Consider the following 19,838-nt stretch of genomic DNA (forward strand, 5'->3'; position numbering starts at 1 on the left):
GGGACCAGGCCCTGGGGCTGCCCGCCAGCTCTGGGCCACCGCGTCCCCCATAGAAAGGCTCCCACAGGCAGCACAGCTCCCCAGCACACGGTGCAATGGGGTCTTGGGGCTCCACCGCAGGGCTGAGCTCCATACGTGTGAGGGGGACCTCCATCCATAGAGCTGCCATCCTGCTCCACAGCCGGCAATTCAAGGGCGGCCCTAAAGCACAGTCCTGTTAATGGCACCTGAGCAGCCAGGAGGGGACAACAGGGGATGGGAGCACAGGGGACTGTGGGGACAACAGGGGATGGGAGCACAGGGGACAGCGGGGACAGCGGCTGCCACGCGAGCAGATGGCAGCAGCGAGGAGGAAGCGCTGAGTGATTGAGAGAGCAAAGCGAGAGGCGGAGGGGGGACAGGAAGGGAGGAGCAGGCAGGGACAGGCTTCAAGTTTATAAACTTGTCCCTCCCGGTCCCTGCAGCCTCCAACCAGCACGGCCATGGCTGAGGGCCAGAAACGAGGAGGGGGCTTCAAGAAATTCAGTAAGTCGTATGGGGATGGAGAGGGTGGGTGCTGGGTGCTCACCTGGCCTGCCTGGGTGGGAAGGGGGGTGTGTGAGTGTGAGCGTGGTCACCTCTCGTTAGCAAGAAGTCTTCAGTTTTGTTAGGAAACTTGCTGAGGGCTTTGGGGGCTTCCATCCCCACAGCTGGAGCAAGCCCTGCTGCTGATAGCTCTGCTGCTGGGGTTGGACTGGGAGCAGTCTGCTTGCACTGCTTGCCAGCATGTGGCAGGGGTGAATCATTGCTCTCATCCCCCAAATCACAGCATTTCAGGGAGCATTTACCCCTCTGCATGGCTGGGGCTGCAAGCTGGGGCTGGGGGTGTCCAGGAGCCCTTTGTGTGCTCCTGCAGCAGAGGGATGGGGTGGATGCTGGGGGTAAATCCGCACTGATGGAGCCGCGCTCGGGACCGAAGCAGTGGGAGCTGAGCACAGAGGAAGTGCTGCTGCCCACCAGGAGGGAGCTGCGCTCGTTCTCACAGACTTTGGGTTTTCCCCAAAGCCCTCGGAGGCGGCTCCAGCGGCTGCACGCTGCCAGCCCTGCACTGAGCAGGAGCCTTCACTGCTGCTCCCCGCATTCCTCTCCCTCCATGCTGCTGGTGCCGGCGCCGGAGGGAGGCCGACCCCTGCACTCCCCCGGGAGCCGTGCGAGGAGCTGAGCAAAGCCCATCTCCCACGGCCCCGGCCAAGCTGGGATTTTCCATTGCGGTGGAATGCGGGGAAAATGGGGAAGGCCCCCAGCTTTCCCACCCTGTAGCAGCCCCGGATACAGAGGATGCTCGGATGCTGAAGGGATGTTTAACCTAAAGCGGTTTTGTCATTAACAGAGTCCAGGTCATGAGTTTTTGGCTATGCAGGAGTGCTTCTGGGTTTCTTGCCCTATTTGGCAGCAGGGGTAACCTGCAGGCTGTGCAGGACATGGGCCCTCACCACTCAGGTACTGCAGCAGCATTCAGCTTCCTGCCCCAGCAAACCTGGAGGGGAAGAGGCTTTGCACAGAGCCCTGCTGTGTAAGCATTGCAAAACCCCTGAGGCACTCAGAGCACCAGGCCTCCAGCTGTGCAGTGCTGCTGTGCAGCGCAGTGGCTGCAGCCCAGTTTGCCCCGTGTGCTGCCACTGGGGATGCACCACGGCAGCACACAGCGCCGAGGTGTGAAACACAGAGCTTCCCATCAGGGTTATAAATACTCCTGCAGTGAACGCTTTGAGCTCAGCACTTGCAGGTGGCTGCAGGGAGCTGCAAGGAGGTTGTGAGGGGCTGAGCTGAGGAAGTGGGGAGGCAGGAGGCTGCCCACAGCCTGCACTGCTGCACGAACACCACAGGGCCCAGCTGATGGCCAGTTCCTGCTCTGTGCCTGACAGCATGTACACGAGGCACAACCACAGCACCCCTGTCCAGGAGAGCAGGAGGCAAGAGCAAGAGGAAGAGATTTTGAGTCATTTCTGGCCTTCTCCATCCCCTTCTCACTGAGGCTGAGTGGCTCCATCCCTACAGCTGCAGTAGGGAAACAACCACTGTCTTACCCAGGGCAGCACAGGATGCTTGTCCTGGATGTGGCACAGACACCCTGAGCAGCACTGCATATGCCCCAGCCCATGGGGGCACCGCACTGGGTGGGAGCAGCAATGCAGGGTGCAGCTGGGCTGGCACCAGGCTGTCCAGAGGTGTGGTGCCTGTGCCCAGTTCTGATCCCCTTCCTCTCTCCTTTCTCCTTGTCAGAGTTTTTCAAGTTCAAAGGCTTTGAAAGCCTGAGCAACATTCCTCGCTCCTTCACTCTACGGCGCGCGTCAGTGGTCCCCCGCTCTCCTGAGAGCCTGGGCATGGGTCTGCCCCCTCCCCAAGGCTTCCTGGAAGAGCCCTTTGGCAGCACCCAGGATGATCTCAACACCATGCCCAAGAGCCCCGGCCCCTATGCCCGCTCATCGGACATGTACAGCCACATGGGCACCATGCCCAGGCTCAACTTGGGCAAAGTGGGGAAGAATCTGGGTAAATCCAGGGGTACCCAGAGCTGCCGAGAGAAAGAGAGCTCCAGGGACAAGATACCCAGCTCAGCTCCACTGCCTGTCCCCAAGACGCAGAAGATGCCTGGTGCAATAAGCCTTGGAAAAGATCCATCCTCAGTCTCTGGAAAAGCAGAGCAGAAGGATGAAGCTCTGCCCTCAGTCTCCCCAGGGGCAGAAAAGGCCAGGACAGACCAAGAGATCCCAGGGAACAGCCCCTGCCCTGGGATGGAGGCACCAAGTGCCATCCTGGCCCCCAGCCCCAATGCAGCACCAGGAACAGAGACCACAGATGGGGATTTCCAGGAAAAAGGGCAAGAACAGCCCAGCAAGAAGAGCTCCCTGGACAGGTATGGCTCTATTGGCTTTGCCCTGCCTACTTTGTGCTGCCTGAGCAGGACAAGGGGCTGGGACACAGTGGGGTCCCCATGGGATGCAGCTGGCCAGCAGGACAGCATGACCTTAGCACGCTGTGGCCCCTCTCTATGAGAGCAAGGTTTCCTGTGGGATTTCTGCTCCCTCCCATTACCGGATGGGGTGGAAACACCGCTCAGCACCGCTCCATGCGGGTGTCCCTTTGTCCTGCCAGCAGCTCTGTCCCAACACTTGTGCTCAGTTCAGAGCCACAACCTGCACTGACCCATCCCCGTCGTCCTTCACTGCCATTCCTTCTGTCCTTCTCCTCTCTCAAGGCACAGGGGTAATCCCAAAACTCAGCCACTCTGGCTCCAATCCGCCCACCTGCCAGTGAGACCCTTCCCACAGAGGAGGGTCGGCTTGTTTAGAGGCTTTGGACCTCAAAAGCAACAAGATGAATTTTAGCCCCATCCATCAGCTGGGCACAGGGATCAAAGTCATCCCAGCCCAAACATGCACAGACCTGAAGGGCACTAGTGAGAGATGCCAGATTTCCCCCATTAACAAGGTCCTATCATACCAGCCCTGTTCTTATCCCCATAACCCCCATTCCAGCCGCAGTGCCCCTCTAACTCAGTACCGGTGAGGCACGCTCTGACATCTGGGGGGTTTTGCACGGCGCCAGGATCGGGGCAAGGAAAAGGAATTCGTGCCGGCTGTGGGAACCGGCCTCACATTCCTGCCGGCCGCGAAGGGAGGGCCGGGGGAGGGCTGGGACGGGAAGGAGGAGGGTCCGCCACCGCCCGCGCTCCCAACGTCCCGGCTCAGAGCCAGGCACGGGAGCGCCCGCAGAGCTTCTCTCCCCATCCCGGAGCTGAGGCGCTGGCTGAGCCGATGACAGCAGTGGGCAGGAGGTTTCCCACCCTGGGACAGGGCAGGTAAGGGTCTGACAGCCCGGCACGGCACAGGGGATAGGGAGGGAGAGGAAGGGATGGGAAGAGGCTTCACTTGGGGTGCACAAAGCTTCAATGCAAATGCTAGAGGAACCACCGAGGGCCCGGCATTTGCTGATGGAAAGAGAGAGTGCATCGCCTGCGGCTGCCAAAACCACGGTTGGCTGTGACCCAGTGCTGGGATAGAGCAGCTTGGGGCTGTGGGTCCCCCTGGGGGTCAGAGTGTGGGGGCTTGGGGTCTCCGGAGCACCTGTGCAGGGTGTCCCCAAAAATGAGTTAGGCTGGCAAGAGTGGGAACCAGGCAGCATGGGAACATCTGTCAGTCACCCAGGTGCTTTAGCTCTGGGAACTGCCAGCGTGTGGACTTAGCTCTTCAAAATCTGAGCACTAAATACCTTTTTGCATTATCCAGGGCTGCTCTCTTGATGAGCTTGGGCATGATATTTGCTGGGGAAGCTGAGGCACAGGGGTGACTGGAGCAGGGCTTGGCTCTGAAGCTCTTTGTGCCCTGCTCCAGGCTCAGGAGTGCCAGAGCCATCCCCATGGCTGGGCTGTGTAGCAGAGCGGGTGGGCGGAAGTGAGGCTGGGACAGCACTGTTCCCCAGCCCTTCCTCTTGTGCAGGAGCTTCCTTGGGGACAGGGCCAGTCCCTCCCTGCCAGGACATTGTAAGGGGGGCCAGGGGTGGCTGCTAAGAACAGGCAGTACCCATACAGAGGGACAGAGTCTCCTGGTCAAGTTTCAGGCTCCTGGGGTAAGGTGGGCTGAGGTTGCCCACACACACGAGTGCTTTTGCAGGGGTACTCCCTGAAGGATCGGGCTGCTTTGGAATATTGCTCTACTGAACCAGAGCAGTGCCCGGCCCTGGGGATGCTCAGAGCTGGGCGGTGGCCGGGTGTGAGTAGCAGTGACGCCAGCAGGGACACAGCAGGGACACGGTGACCAACAGGAGGTGACCTACAGGCAGGTCAGCGGGCAGATGTGATTCAGCTTCCCTCCAAGCACAGGAAATCCCACTTCCCGCAGGGCACGGGTAGAGCGCTGCCGTTACCGGCAAACCCTGCATAGCACAGCCAGCATGGAGCTCGAAGGAGGCAGCTCTGCCCTATGGATGCAGAGGGGAAACTGAGGCACAGTAGCTCCCTTGGAGCACAGCCCTGGTGTTCAAGGATAAGCAGAGATTAAGTTCTAGTCTGGGGTTGAAACAACACCGGAGGGTGGTGACGCATTGGAACAGGTTGCCCAAGGAGGCTGTGGATGCCCCATCCCTGCAGGCATTCAAGGCCAGGCTGGATGTGGCTCTGGGCAGCCTGGGCTGCTGGTTGGTGACCCTGCACACAGCAGGGGGTTGGAGCTGGATGAGCACTGTGGGCCTTTGCAACCCAGGCCATTCTGTGATTCTATGAACTCCGTGACATTCCCCAGCCCAAAGCGTGGCACATTTGCAGGTCATCACCATGTCGATTTGGACCCCAAAGCAGCAGAAACCCTAGAGAAACCCCAAGCAGGAGCTGTGAATCCCAGCAGCTCAACCACAGCACCGCACTCCAAAGGCAGCCCTGGAATTTCTCCCAGGCTCTCGCTACCCCAAAAAATGCCGTTTCCTCCAGGAATGCACAGACCGGGGGGGGCTGCAGCCCCTGCTCCCCCCAGCCGCAGCTGCTGCTGTTTCCCCAGCAGGCCCCCCCTCCTCGCAGCGTCTCCCAGCTGCTCTCATGCTCCCAATTTCCTGCCCAGAGGCCCCCGTCCTCCCACCGGTTTTTCTCACGGCTCTCGCAGCACCAGGCGCTCTCTGCGGCCGTGTGAAAGGCAAACAGGCTGCAGAGGCAGCGCTGGGGTGGGCAGGCAGCCTGCAGCTGCCCGAAGCAGCTGTGCCCCCCTCCAAATGCTCTTCTCTCTTTTTCACCCCTAAGTTTCCAGCTCCGCTTTTCTTCTCCCAAGCTGCTGCAGAAGGGTGGGCTCTGGGAAGAGAAGAAGGTGGGGTGGGGGCACCCGCAGCTCTCATAGGGCTCATGTTGTCCCACTGCAATGCCACCAGCAGGTCAGCACCTGGTGGCCACCACCTTGGCCATCCCCAGGGCTTCCCTTCCCAGCTCCGTTGTTATAACCTCTCCACACTCAGACTTCCTCCTGTTTCCATTGGGCTCATCCACAGACACACACAGGTGCACAAAAGGCACTCACAGCACTGCTAAATCCTCAGGAAAGAGAAAAGCCCTCCGTTTCCCCCATGAAATAACGGCACAGAAGTGGCCAGAGCAGCTGTGTGTCAGGCACTGGGTTATGAGTAGGGCTAAGAGTGAATGTGCCACCAAGGAGAGCAGGACTTGCAGTCTGAGCATCCTTCAGTGACTGTTTGATTTCTGAGGAGCTGCATGAAGCCATAGGGCAGCAATCAGCAATACCTGCCCAGGTGTTGCATCCCAGCAGCACTCAGTGGTTCTGCCCCAGCACCGTGACCCCTGCAGACCCCATCCTGGCCACCAGCTCTGCCCAGCTCTGCTCATTTGGCCCCAAGCTGATTTGGGGAGAGATCCCATAAAAAGACCCATTCTTTCCTGATCTCATTATGAAGGCTAAGCTCTGTCCCGAGTGGGCACGAGGCAAACAGAGGGGCACGAGGCCCTGCGTGCCACCACCATCTTAGCTAAACCCACTGCCCTTTGCTCATGTGTTCTTATTTCCCCCCTTCTAGCCACCACGATGGCCTGGAGTCCGGCAGCGAATACGTGAAGGTAAGACCATCTCCTCCTCTGGGCTCTCTTTGTCCTCAGAAGACATTTCCTGCCAGAAATCATGCAATCCATGCACGGTGCCCCCAGTGCTGCTCCCTGCATTTTGTGCTCCCCATCACTCGCCATCGCTGCTGCCTCCTCCTTCTGCCCCACGTAGGAAAGGAAGAGTTTGAGCCACTTTCACAGGGCTGTCACATGAAAGTCGGTGTAAATCTCTCCAAATCTCTTGCTTATCCTCCAGCAAACTATTAACATTCCTGAGGACTCTTCATGTCTGGCCAGAAATTCATTAGCGAGGCGCCTGGCTCCAGAGGAGAGCTGGCCCTTTTGCAGGAGGTTGCTGGCACCACGGGGTGGGGAAAGCTGGGCAGGAGCAGGGTGATGACCATCAGGACACCGATGTGTTTTGGGGATGGAGGGCTGGAAGGCTGCCTGTTTCAGTATGCTGCCATGCAATGGCCTCCTGGGGGTCTGTTTGAGAAGGGCTGGGGCCCTTCCATATTCCATTATTCCATAGGGAAAGGTCCCTCTGCCAGTGTGTGCACCCAGAGGTGGGCATTGCATTGCATGGCTTGTGAGTTAATGGACTGGTGTGGATCAATGCGTGTGGCTTTGCCTACAGGATCGAATCCTTTTCGGTGAGCTGGGAGAATCCCCTGCTGTCCAGGCACGTGTCAGAAGTGATCCATTTGGCCTTTATTTCCCACCCATCCCTGTGATGTCCAGACGCAGCCCCACGGGCAGCGTGTGTGATTGATACACCACTTCCCTTTGGCTATGGAAGCAGCCCAAAGGCTGCAGCCACAGCAGCTATTCTAGTCAAATAAGTCAAATAATCTGGAGTGCTTGAGAGCAAGACACGGGGGGCACTCGGGCTGATTGCAGCCCTGCCCGGTTGGGGTGCTCAGCACCCCGCAGCTCTCGCCCTCCTGCAGGTGAAGGCAGGGAGCTGCAAAACCACATCGCGCTGTTACGCACGTCTCAGCCTCCCTGTGCTCCTGCGAAGGGGCAGCACGGGCACGGCTCCAGCGTGCTCCATCGGATCCGCCGCGGGAGGGAAGCAGCCGAGCCCTTTGCGGAGGAGCAGCCGTTGCCGGCGTGTGATTCACCGTCGGATCCTCGCAGAGCGGCGTCTCCCATCTGTTCCATCCCTCGTTGCCCGCACTGCTGCTGGGGCTGCAGGCACCCACGGCCGCGGGGACCTACAATAGAAGGGGCAGAGCTCGGGACCGGCGAGCGCGTTGGAGCTCTTTGTTCTGTGCTCTGGAGACCCGTATCTCGTCAGCCCTGCCTGCCTCCTCCTTGCCTGGGGATGCGAGGGGCTCGGCTGGATTAATTAGCGCCGAGGCCACGCGGATGGCAGCAAGGACGCCTCTGCTGCTGTCCCCCAGACCCTGAGCGGGGGGGGACGTGAAGCCCGATCCCGGGCCCAACTCACGGAGCAGCAGAGGGGGCTGCGGGGCTCAGAGCCAACCGCACCGCCTCGTGCAACCCGTGAAACCGCGGCCTTAATTAAACCAAAGCAGAGCCTTAATTAAACGCAACTCGGAGACAGCCGACGTGGGAAGCAGGCAGCCGGTGTCAGCACTGGGATGAGGAGCGTGAGGAGGGATGGGGCGAGGGACCGGGCGTCCCTGCGCTGCGTGTCACTGGAGAGGGCAGGGCAGAGATGGGGGGTGACGGTCCCCTGGAGGGGCTGCCACTCATCCCAGGGGGGACGGATCGCCTCAGGCACTCCGGCTCCTTCAGGACACACACAGCCGAGCGGCCGCCCGAGTCCCCCGGAAACACGCTGCACCCGGACGGGCCGGTTCCCGTGGGGGATGCGGGGTCGGACCCTCGGGTGCCGCCGTGCCGCTCCCCCTCGGTCGCCGCTTCTCGGCCGCTGTGCGCCGCTGTGGCGGCCGCGGGTCCCGGCGGGGCGGTGCGGGGCGGAGCTGCATCCTCGGTGCCTCCCCTCTCTGCCGACAAGGGATGAGGTAATCGGGAAAGCGGCTGAAATTGAAGCCCGGAGGCGGCGGTGGCAGCGGCGGTGCAGCCCGGGCCGGGCCGGGTTAGCCCGGGCCGGGCGCGCCGCTCCGCTCCTCGCCATGACGGAGCGCTGCAGCCTATGGAGCGCGCTGTCGGCTGCCGCCTGCTGCTTCTACCGCGGCTCCTTCATGCAGGTGCAGGTGAGCGGAGCGCAGCGGATGCCCGCAGCCCGGGGGAGTCCGCACGCGGGGCGGGGTGGGGGTCGCGTGGGGCTGCGGGGGGAGAAGAGCCGCGGGGGCAGCGCTGACCTTGGGGCCGCTCTGTGTAGGGCGCTGCGTGGCTCGCGGGGGGCAGCCAAAGGTTGGAGCCCTCGTGTCCTCAGTGCTTCCCCGCTCAGGTGCTTCGGCTCCTCTGTGCAGTGGGATACTGAAGCCGAAGCCGGGGCACTGAACCGGCACTTCTGACGGAGCGACGGGCGCAGCGGCATCAATCCGGCATCGCTCGCTCGCGGGAAGGCCGGTCAAAGGGAGCGCTCGGCTTTAAAGGTGCTTCGGGAGCACCAGCAGGCTCGGCCCCGACGGGCACACAGCCCTCTGGCCTGGCTCTGTTTGTACTGCGGTGTTACAGAGAGCCGGCATCCATCTGTCACCTGTCCTGTGGCACTTCCACCTCTAGACATCCTATTTTTGGATTCTTGGCGTTTTGTACAAGCAGAGAAAGGGACGGAGTGCCAGGAAGCTGTTCCCTCATTTACCCACTGAGCAAAGGAGCTTAGCACTGCAAGAGCCATGCAGACTCTGACTGAAGCACGAGCTGCTGGCATGCTGCAAGTTAAAAAGGGTGAGAAGTGCCCGGAGCTGGCAGCCAGCAGTGCTGGCAGTCTGATTCAGTACTGCTCTGGGAGGTGGGTGCTGAGCTGTAGAGATTATGCTGGGTAATTCAGAGCCCAGAGGAAGCATTTCAAGTCTTGTCATGATCGCTGCTGATCTCGGTGCAGAGCCAGGGATTGTGATCGCTGAGTGGGGGTAAACGGAGAGAAGCAGAGGAGCTTCTTCTGGTTGTCAGAGGGCCACTGTGCAACAGCAGGGGATGTGCCCTACCACAGCATCGTGGTGAGCTGCTGCCAGAACAAGGGAGGGACAGGTGGGTGCCTGGCCTTCATGCAGGAGGGGATGGAAGGCACTCCATCCCAACCACAGGAACAGTTAAAAGTGAAGCCCTAAGTGCTCACCTGGCTCTGCCTGATCCTTCACCATCTATTTGTGTCCAAGTGTGCCCAGCAAACACACACTGAAGTCCCCATGAATGACTGGAGCGCTTCCAGCTGACAGCCGCATCCCTGCTCGCCGCCAATGGCAGTGCACCCAGCCTGGGAAGCACTGACATCATTTCTGGCCAATAGCAGCTCTGAAAAGGGATGCAGCAGCAGCAGCCACCGCCGTTTCAGAGTGAGATAAGTAATATAGAGATGGATGGAAATGTGTGTACACACACACACACCCCATACCGCACCAGAGACCTGCTCCTCTAGGACAGCACTGCACCACCCCATAGCATGAGCTGGGGCATCCATCCCACCTTGCAGCATCCCAATGTTCCCAGCCACCAACCCCCAGCTGCACCCCACCCCTGCCAGCCAGACATCATTGCTCCAGAGCTGCCACAAAGGAGACCCTTTGCATGGCTGGGACCGCTCCTAAGAAAGGCTTTGAGCGCCAGGGCAGCTCCTCAGTCTATGTGCTTTCATTGGGGAGCAGTGGAGACATGGCATAGCCAAGAGCTGCCTCCAGCAACCCAGGAGATGGGCACGAGCCTTCTCAGAGTCTATTTAAACACCCAGAGTCACTGCAAGACAGTACAGAGATGCTGGCTGCCTCAACAAGGATGTTTCTTCTATAATCCTTTGCTGTGAAGTAGCCCATTGCCTGATGCAGAGCTAAGCAGAGAAGAAAGGCGTTTTGGTGACTCTGAGGCTTTGCCCACACACCTGCTCCAAGTGGCTTCTTAGTCCGTTCCCTCCTAGTTCTGCTTCCCAGGCCCCACATCTGCTCCAGCAGCAGGAGTTGGGGGTTTGAAGATCAACAGTAAGGTCTGGGATTTCCCCAGCAAGGGTCCCATTGTGGGGCAGGCAGCCGGAGAGTGAGAGCAGCTGCACGTTGTGCCCTGAGGATAGCCAGGAGATGTTATCATGGGGCGGGGTGGGTGCACATACACCTTGCTCTCCGTGCTGACTTCAGCTGCTTCAGGTCCGGGAGGGGGGAGCTGGAAGCAGGCTGCAAATCACTCCTGTTTCATAAGAGCAGCTTTGCAAGGAGAAAAAAGCCAAGTGCCAGATTTTGGAGCTCACTTCACACCAGGCAGAGCCACTGTTTTACACAGAACACAGCTGTCAGCACCCTCCACCCCCCAGCTCTTGCCCTTTGGCTGCCAATTCTAGTCCATAGCTGCGACCAAAGGCGCTTCCTCTGCCAAGAAAGCAGCAGGTAGAGGAAAAGAGGAGAGCAGGGATGGAGAACCCAGGGAATCCCCTCCTGGTGAGCCCTGCTGTACCTGCAGACCATGAAACAGCCTGCCTGCTGCTGAATGTGATGGAGGAGCTCTCCTTTCACCAGCCACACCACGTTGGCTACTGCTTGGGATTCCTCAGGCAAAGTTTGGCACCATCTCTGGCAGCTCCTGAGCTGGTTTGGCTGGTTTGGGGAACCGATCTCACCCCTGTTCCATCCCACTCAGCCAGAGGAAGCCTTGGGGCTCTGAGCAGGCAGCCAGCATCATAGACTTGAGCTGGGCGCTAGTGGAAGTCGAGGATTTTCTCTCCAGCCAACCCTCTAGCATGCAAGACCTCACATCAGGCTGTACATCTTTTGATGTCCTCTTGGCACAGCAGAGAGCACCAAGTGGTGCCCTTTTCAGCTTGGTGCTCACACATCCGCTTACACACTGCTGACAGCGCCGGGCCGGCCGCCTTGTCGTGCCAGCTGGCAGCCACACACAGCCTCCTCCGAGACACAGCATGGAGCGGAGCAGCACGAAGCCAATGTAAAGCACGAGGACAGCCCCCAGAGTGCCAGCATACCAAAGAAGAGGGCTCTCCATGCATCAGGGTCCTGGTTGGAGTGGCTGCAGTCACCAAGCGATGGCTTTTTGGTGGCTGTAAAAGTTGGATGGGACCTTATTGGGACCCCAAGCAGCTGAAGGGATGATGCCCATCATGTGGCTGAGGGTCCTTCTCTCACAGCTGTCCTCACTGCCCCAACTGCAGGGCACAAAGCCCTGCGTGCCTCTCCCCAGCTCAGCACCCAGCTCCTGGCACGGCTGCCAGCCGGCTGCTGCCCAAATCCCGGCTTGGAGACGCCGGGCGCTGCTCAGCTGGGTTTGTGTTTGTTATCTTGTGCATTTGCATGGGGAGGATTTGGGGGAAAACCCAGATGTACAGCATAGAGCAGAGCGGATGCTAATCCCTTTGCTGGGGGGCATTAGCCCCCAGCTCTCATGCAGGCAGCAGCCCGGTGCTTGGGGACGGCAGCGCCACGGGGCAGTGCTGCAGCACGGGGCACCCATGGCTGCTCACACCAAGCAAAGTGTTGTCATGGAAACGGCATCTGCTCTGGCCTCAGCCCCCCAGGATGCAGCCAGACTATAGCAGTGTTCGCTGGCGACCATTTATTATCCATAGGGTTCAGCAGTGCCACGTGGCTTTGTCTCCTCCGGGGCCGCAGAGCAGTGGAGATGCTCAGGAATATGCGACCCATGTGTCTCATCCCTGCAGCTTCAGCAAGCAGAACCCTCCTTTGGGGAGGAACTGGGGCCAGAGGAGCACTCAGGAGTTCATTCACTTTCACTTCCACTGTCTTAGTATTTATTTATTTCTTTAACTCGGCAGTTTGGAAGGGAGGAACAGAGGCAGGTCCAGGCTGGTGAAGGCAAGCCCTGGAGAGCTTGGGCCATCACACTGTTGTTCCCCCACCTCCTCCTCCCACCTCCCCAGGCTGGAGCCTCATCCCTGGGATGGGATTGCTGCCCAACTTGGCTGATATACACAGCTCCAGGCTGGGGAGCTGGTAGGCAGAGGGGACAAAAGCTGCTGAGGGACTCAGTGAGTTTCAGGAGTGGAGGGCACAGACTGGGAGAGCAGCACTCTGTGCTACGAGAAGCAGAGAGAGATGGGCTCAGGGCACAGGACAAGGTGCAAAGAGTCTGCTCTGAGGCTGAAGCCCCTGGTGCTCCAGGGAACAGTGCAAAGGCAGCCATTTGTGCCAGAGCAGTGCCACTGAGCACCGGCTTCAAGACCCTGCCTGCTCTCACAGACACCAGCGGTGCTACCCTAACAAGCACCACGGAGCCAAGGAGCCACCTGAGCTCATCGGCATGGATGGCAGCATGCATCAAAGGGCTCAGGGGCTGCCAGCACAACAGGACACCCCAGTAGCTCCAGCCAAGCTGCGGTGCTGGTGGCATACACATCCCCCTCTGACACATGTCCTGCCCTCCGGGAATGCCCCCACTGTGGTGGCAGAGAGCAGTGGCCGAGGGAGAGGTGACGCAATCCTTCTCTCTCCAGGGAAGGGGAGGAGGGGAAATTGCATCCTCCAGGCTCAGGTGCACCAGTGCTGGTAAGAGCTCATTTCAATGCAGAAGGTTTCCTTTACATTTGTCATTACTATTCATGCTGCTGTCAGGCTAAACACAGCTGAGTTAACCCTTTGGAGGGGGATGTCTCTAGGAGGAGGAACAACATGGGTTTCCTCCTGGAGAAGTGCGACCCACAGTGTTTCAGGATGTGCTGGACAGGGAGCTGGGGCAGGCATCTGTCCTCAGGGACAGGTCTGCTCCTGGTAGGTGACATCAAGATTGTCCCCCCCTGAGAGATCCCTGCAGTCCCAGCACCCAAGGGCCAGTCCTTCCCTTCCCATCCCTTGCAGCCAGCATACACAGTGGATGTGGAAGGTGCTGGCAGTGGAAAGGATAGGGGACAGCATCCCTTGGACCCTGCGGGGGAAGTGGCTGTGCTGCTTGTGGCAAAACCCCAGCTGATGCTTTCTCTCTTTGCTGTACAGTTCTCCAAGGAGAAATACATCCTTGACTCATCACCGGAGAAGCTTCACAAGGAGCTGGAAGAGGAGTTGAAGCTGAGCAGCACCGACCTGCGCAGCCACGCGTGGTACCACGGCCGCATCCCGCGGGAGGTGAGGATGGGGGGGGGGGGGGGGGCTGCCTGGGTTTGCCACGGGGAAACTCCTGAAACTCACAGCCAGGATGAGGGGGATGCCCTAAATAACAGCCAACGGGGCCGTGCCTGAGCCACTGCCCCATCCCCATCCAGGTCTCAGAGAGTCTCGTGCAGAGGAACGGCGACTTCCTCATCCGTGACTCACTCACCAGTTTGGGTGACTACGTGCTGACGTGCCGCTGGCGCAATGAGCCCCTCCACTTCAAGATCAACAAGGTGACAGTGAAGTCCAGCGACGGCCGGAGCCGCGTCCAGTACCTCTTTGAGCAGGAGAGCTTTGACAACGTGCCCGCCCTCGTCCGCTTCTACGTGGGCAACCGCAAGGCCATCTCCGAACAGAGCGGTGCCATCGTCTACTGCCCCATCAACCGCACCTTCCCCCTGCGCTACCTGGAGGCCAGCTATGGGCTCGCCAATGGGAAGCACGGGGGGTCCCACAGCCCAGCCTCCCAAAAGGGGGGGCACATCAAGAGGAGGAGCATCACCATGACAGACGGGCTGACGGCCGACAAGATCACCAGGGCTGAAGGATGCTCCACCAGGTGGGTGCAGGGGATCGGTCCCTGAGGGTGAGGCAGGAGCAGGGTTTGGGGGTGGAAGCAGCCACAGTGCAGGCATGGCAACCAGCAGAGGCACAGGGAGAGGAGCCAGTACCCAGCTGGAACTGGGGTTTTCTCCCAGGCTGGCTGCCAGCCATGCTGAGCCACGGCAGCAGCGCACAGCGAGCACACAGCTTGGCATCACAGAGTCCAGAAGGCAGAGGGTGTTTTATATCATCCAGTCCAGGATTGCCTGAGTGTCAGGGTTTGTCAAAGCTTTCCCAGGCTGATGCAGGAGTGTCAGCCAGCACCATTTGGTGGCTTGCTTCTGACCAAACTTCATTTTAGAGTCTTTTCCACTGGGGTGTTTGCAAGGAGTTACTAAGAGGATATGATAGAGCTGAGTGGATGGGGTCTGCACAGCCACACTGAGCCTCTAACAAGGCTGCCCAGGTCACATACACCTTTGCAACAGCCAGGTTTCACAGGGGGTGAAGGAGATTTCCTTCACATGGCTTCCACTTGGCAGGCACCACCAGGGAAGGCAGAGCACACTTAAATCCCTGCACAGAGGCCAGGAGACCTGCATCACCACTGTGTCCCCAGCACGCACAGCCCGTCCCCCTGCCTGCAAGCCAGGCTGCCTTTTCACCACCTCAACCTTCTCAGCCCAAGGGCAGGGTAGGAACATGCCAGCAGAAAACAGGCAACCAAACTGTTACTGCAGGGAGAATGGAAACACCTGGGCTTTCAGGAAAACATACACACGTCCAGAAGAGCCCAAAGCCATCAGCCTTTCCTCACCACTCCCCAGATCTCTCATCATCGCAGCTGTTCTCCCATCCTGCTCCCACCACAGACACATAGCACTCTGGACTGCAATCACATTACAGCAGCCTGTGCCAGGGAGGGCAGCTCATTGCCTGCCCTGCTTTCTTGAAGTGCTTGCATTGCTCAGCCCACCACAGCCACTTTTGCAACACCACTGACTCACGGTGTTTGTGTCAGGCTGTAACCACTGCCCCAATGACACGAGACCTCCTAGCTTGCTACAGGAGCACACATGCAGCTCACTTACCGCAGCATCTCTCAGCTCTCACTGTGAGCCAGCTGGGCATTCATCCAGCTTCAGGCATGTTGCATTGCTCCCCAGCTTTGGGAGAGAACAGCACAGCTCATCTGCCATGCAGCTCTTAGATTTAAAAACACACCCAGCATCAGATACCGCCTTGCAGCCACGCACCACAATGCTAGAAAACTTTCCCACTCCTTTGCTGGACCACCTTCCTCACAGTATCCTGGGTTCACCCCATCCTATCCCATGCTATCCCTGTACCTTGCCATCAGGGTCCCTTCTCTCTTCCCAGAACCAGGCTCCCTGCAGGTAGGGCTGGCTCTGCTTTTTGTAGGCACTGACCCCTTCTGCAGGCTGGGATGCCCTGCTCACGGCTCCAGCTGAGCTGATTATGGGTTCAACTCGTTGCCGTGGTAATGGAAGGTATTGATGCCTGTGGGGAGGAGAGTCACGACCCCTCTGCCTTTGCCCAGGCACTCATTTCAGTCTGATGCTTCTATCTTCCCAGCGTGTCCCTGCCGCACCACAGGGACATCATCCGCAACTGTGCTGTCAGCGTGGACCAGATCCAGGACCTGCACTCCCCAATGTCACCCATCTCAGAGAACCCCACCTCACCTGCATACAGCACAGGTAGGCATCACCCTGCCGGGCACAGCGAGACACAGCACAGGCTGAGCTCAGCACAGACATGGGGAAGAGGACAGAGCTGGCTGTAAAAACAAGCCCCTGGGCACGGAGCATTGCCCCGTATCCTTGGTGCATCCTTGGTGTGTGCACGACTCCAGGTGCTAACAAGTCCTCTCCTGCTCCTTGCAGTGACACGGCTAAAGCCTCATACCTGCCAAGCAGCTGGGATCACCCCGGCCTCCCCGGTCATCAGAAGGTCCAGCGAGCCCCAGCTGTGCCCGGGTAGCAGCAACAAACCTCTGCCGGACCCTGCCCACAGCACCCACTCCACGCCGTGCCACGGCTACGCCCGCGCCTCCCCCTCTCCCTCTGTGAACAGCTACAGTGACCCCGACACGGGGCACTACTGCCAGCTGCACCCCACCTCACCCATCAGCAGAGAACGGCCGGCTCACGACAGCAAACTGCCAGCAAAGAGCTACGTGGAAAGGCTAAAGGTGGAGGAAGGGCAGAGAGGGACTGTGGAGAACGGCTCTGGGGAAGCGGAGGCAGGGCAGAGGCTGAAAGGAGAGCGGGACTTTGTGGGCTTTGTGCCCCCCACCGTGGAGACGTGCTCCTCCTTCAACCCGGCAGCATTTCAGTCCCTGCTCATCCCCCTGGAGAACAAACCCCTGGAGATGGCTGTGCTCAAGAAGGTTAAAGAGCTGCTGGCGGACGTGGATGCGAAGACACTCGCCAAACACATCACCAAAGTGGACTGCCTGGTACGGCGGGGCCAGGAGGGAGGGACGGGCACGGCTGCCCTCCGTTCGCTCCAGGATGACAGGGAAACAGTGCCCACGAGCCCTGGAATCCCTGAGCATCAGAGCATCCCTGCTCTCAGCTCTGCTGCCATGCACCAGCTGGCAGAGGCTGGGTTGGGGCAAAGGAGGCTGCTCAGGTCTAATCACCTTTCACCTTTCTTGCCAGGTTGCTCGGATATTGGGCGTAACTGCAGAGATGCAGCGGCTGATGGGGGTGAGCTCAGGCATGGAGCTGCTTACCCTGCCCCATGGCCATCAGCTCCGGCTCGACCTGCTGGAACGGTACGGCACATCCCAGCTCCCCTGGGGTGCCCCAGCTCAGCAAAGGGGGGACATCACACCTCCTGTGGTCCTGCTGAACCTCCACGCTGGGGGCAGTGGCAGGAGCAGCCCCAGCTCTTTGCCCCCACGCTGAGCCCCGCTCTGCCTCTCGCCCTGCAACAGGTTCCACACCATGTCCATCATGATCGCCGTGGACATTCTGGGCTGCACGGGCAGCACAGAGGAGCGGGCAGCCCTGCTCCACAAAACCATCCAGCTGGCTGCCGAGCTGAAGAGCACCATGGGCAACATGTTCAGTTTTGCAGCTGTGATGAATGCCCTGGAAATGGCGCAGGTATGGGGATGCTGCCTTCATCCTCGTGGCCTGGGCTCAGCCTCTTTCCTAAACACCCCCTCCCCTCATGACCCACCTATTGGGGTGGGAGGAGGGGGACCATGCCCTGGCAAAGGCACCCGCTGGGGAGTAAGCAGTGAAGGGAAAGAGCCGTCCCCTGTGTGGAGCAACAGCCCAGTCCTGCCGGGATGTGATTGTTTGTCGGCGGTTGGGCTTTTTGTTTTGTGCTGGGCTCTGTTCCTGAGAGGAAATGAATCTGCCCTCCGGTACAATACAAATCAGTCTCAAGGCCGTGGCAGCAGCGTCTCCGGGCCACACTGCTCCCTTTGGAAGATGAAAGGAGATTAAAATTCAATTTTAAATAGAGCCCAGCTGGGAAGCTTTGCTTCCTGCCTTCACAGAGGCAGCGGAACGGCTGCTCCCTCCCTGCGTCTCATCTTCAAGGCCTCTGTGGTGTGGGGAGGTTGCTGTCCTGGGGCATGGCAGGAGAAAAAGCACTGAGCCCAGCCTGGTGCCGGGGCCATGAAGTCTTGGCCATGAGTGCCAGCAGCACAGGCTGTGCTGGGTTCAGAAGCAGCACTTCTCCTCTGCTTGCAGATCGCACGGCTGGAGCAGACCTGGATGGTGCTGAGGCAGCGGCACACAGAGGGTGCCATCCTCTATGAGAAGAAGCTGAAGCCATTCCTGAAGAGCCTGAATGAAGGGAAAGGTGAGAAGGGCAGCTCCCATCTCCCAGCTGGCTGCTCCTTCCTGGTTCAGCCAAGCACATCCTTGCTGGGGGAGCACATGTTGGAGAGCTGCATCCCTCTCCCAGCAGGGCCAGACACTTCCCTTGTGCCTCAATGCAGCCCTGTAGTGCCTGCTTGGCCTCAGCTCCCCCTTCCTTCCCAGGGAAGCATTTCATAACTAAATAAAACCAGCAGCTGGGCACAAACATGGCTCAGCCGAGCCAAACCCTTGTGCTTGCATGGCAGTGCGTGCCAAGCCAAGGGGACAGCGGCCGGTTGTGGTCAGGGAGGATGAAAAGCTGCATCTCCCTCACACTCGGCGCCCTGGGATCTGCTCACCCACTCCTCACTGCAGCCCTGGGACACACAGAGAATGCCAGAGTAGGAACAGCACTGCTTCCCTCCTGGGCACAAGCAGAAAGGCCCAGATGGTGCTGGATGAGGTGATGGCCTCGAGCAGAGCCTTCTCCAGAGCCACAGCCATGACTGTGCTGCAGCTGAGCCAGAACTCTGCCCCAGGGGTGTGGTGGCAGCCCGGCTCCATAGGAGAGTGCTGTGTGGGTCCAAGGCAGACAGGGAGAGGAATGAGGAGGATGCAGGGACACCGAGCCACATACCCACCAGCACCATGGTCACAAGCGGTGCTCACCGAGCCTCTCTCTGCAGAAGGGCCACCGCTGAGCAACACCACCTTTCCCCACATCCTGCCCCTGGTGACTCTCCTGGAGCGGGATGATGCGCTGGTGGACAACCCTGAGCCCTGGGAGGCCACGGACAATGGCGTGGAGGTGGTCATGGCACACCTGGAAGCTGCACGGACGGTGGCTCACCACGGTGGACTGTACCACACCAACGCTGAGGTGAAGCTGCAGGGTAAGCAAGACGGGGATGGGGGGGGCCCTTTTCCCTCTGCCGCGGTGGCAGCACTGGATGGTCCCCATCCTGTCTCCATGGATCTGACTCTCTCTCTCTCTCCCCGCAGGTTTCCAGGGCAGGGCAGAGCTGCTAGAGATCTTCAGCACCGAGTTCCAGCTGCGGCTGCTGTGGGGCAGCCGTGGGGCTGAGAGCAGCCAGGCCGAGCGCTACGAGAAGTTCGACAAGGTCCTTACAGCCCTGTCCCACAAACTGGAGCCGGCAGTGCGCTTCAGCGAGCTGTAACCCCCCACCAACAGAAAGCCTCTGCATAGGGGACACAGCGGCAATGTGGGGACAAGGGGAAGGAACGACAGCCACTTCCCATCCGCCACTCGCCTCCTTGGCACTGCCACCCCAGGGGGTGGGGACAGCATCCATCGCCCAGCCCTGCCGCGGTCCATGGCTGCATGGCGCCCCTCCTCCCCCTTCAGACTCCCTCCCTTCCCACCTCCCTCTCACCCACGGCTGCTGGTTACCCGCTTGTAAATACGTTGTCACGGTCACTTCTGGATGTACAGATTCTTGGGGACGGTTCCTGGTGTAAATACTTCAGCTCGTTCATTCGGTCCTGTAAATATCTGTACATAGCTCACGGCCTTGGTTCTTACATACAATAAACTTTTACGTTCTCCCTCTGGAGGGACTCCCCCACACCGCCACCCCCCGCTTTGCTGTTTGGAGGTCACAGGCTGGGAGTGCAATCACAGCGCCCAGCCCGGCCGCGTGGGGGGGGCGGGGCCAT

At 59.6% G+C, this 19,838-nt stretch overlaps 1 protein-coding gene across 3 annotated transcripts; it reads left to right on the forward strand.

Annotated features, from left to right (window-relative positions):
* The first annotated feature begins 462 nt into the window (after positions 1 to 462).
* Positions 463 to 19,750, forward strand: SH2D3C (SH2 domain containing 3C). 3 transcript variants are annotated; one of them, XM_072352941.1, is made up of 12 exons: positions 463 to 525; positions 2,263 to 2,896; positions 6,550 to 6,589; positions 13,618 to 13,746; positions 13,884 to 14,332; positions 15,913 to 16,037; positions 16,224 to 16,798; positions 17,004 to 17,119; positions 17,282 to 17,453; positions 18,051 to 18,162; positions 18,848 to 19,054; positions 19,164 to 19,750. In XM_072352941.1, exons 1-12 carry the CDS (start codon positions 483 to 485, stop codon positions 19,337 to 19,339), a joined length of 2,778 nt encoding a protein of 925 aa, XP_072209042.1. In that variant the 5' UTR covers positions 463 to 482; the 3' UTR covers positions 19,340 to 19,750. The 3 variants fall into 3 exon arrangements, with proteins under 3 accessions (XP_072209042.1, XP_072209040.1, XP_072209041.1); XM_072352939.1 differs by lacking the exons at positions 463 to 525; positions 2,263 to 2,896 and adding an exon at positions 3,728 to 3,841 and having other exon boundaries at positions 19,164 to 19,747; XM_072352940.1 differs by lacking the exons at positions 463 to 525; positions 2,263 to 2,896; positions 6,550 to 6,589 and adding an exon at positions 8,562 to 8,760 and having other exon boundaries at positions 19,164 to 19,747.
* The last annotated feature ends 88 nt before the right edge of the window (positions 19,751 to 19,838 follow it).

This window comes from Excalfactoria chinensis, chromosome 18, assembly GCF_039878825.1.
Source record: "Excalfactoria chinensis isolate bCotChi1 chromosome 18, bCotChi1.hap2, whole genome shotgun sequence".
Classification (NCBI taxonomy): Eukaryota; Metazoa; Chordata; class Aves; order Galliformes; family Phasianidae; genus Excalfactoria; species Excalfactoria chinensis.

Coding starts and splice junctions, on each gene's coding strand:
- SH2D3C (XM_072352941.1), top strand. CDS start 483: ATGGCTGAGGGCCAGAAACGAGGAGGGGGCTTCAAGAAATTCA. Junction 526..2,262: donor AGGGGGCTTCAAGAAATTCA/GTAAGTCGTATG, acceptor TCTCCTTGTCAG/AGTTTTTCAAGTTCAAAGGC. Junction 17,120..17,281: donor CGGCTCGACCTGCTGGAACG/GTACGGCACATC, acceptor GCCCTGCAACAG/GTTCCACACCATGTCCATCA.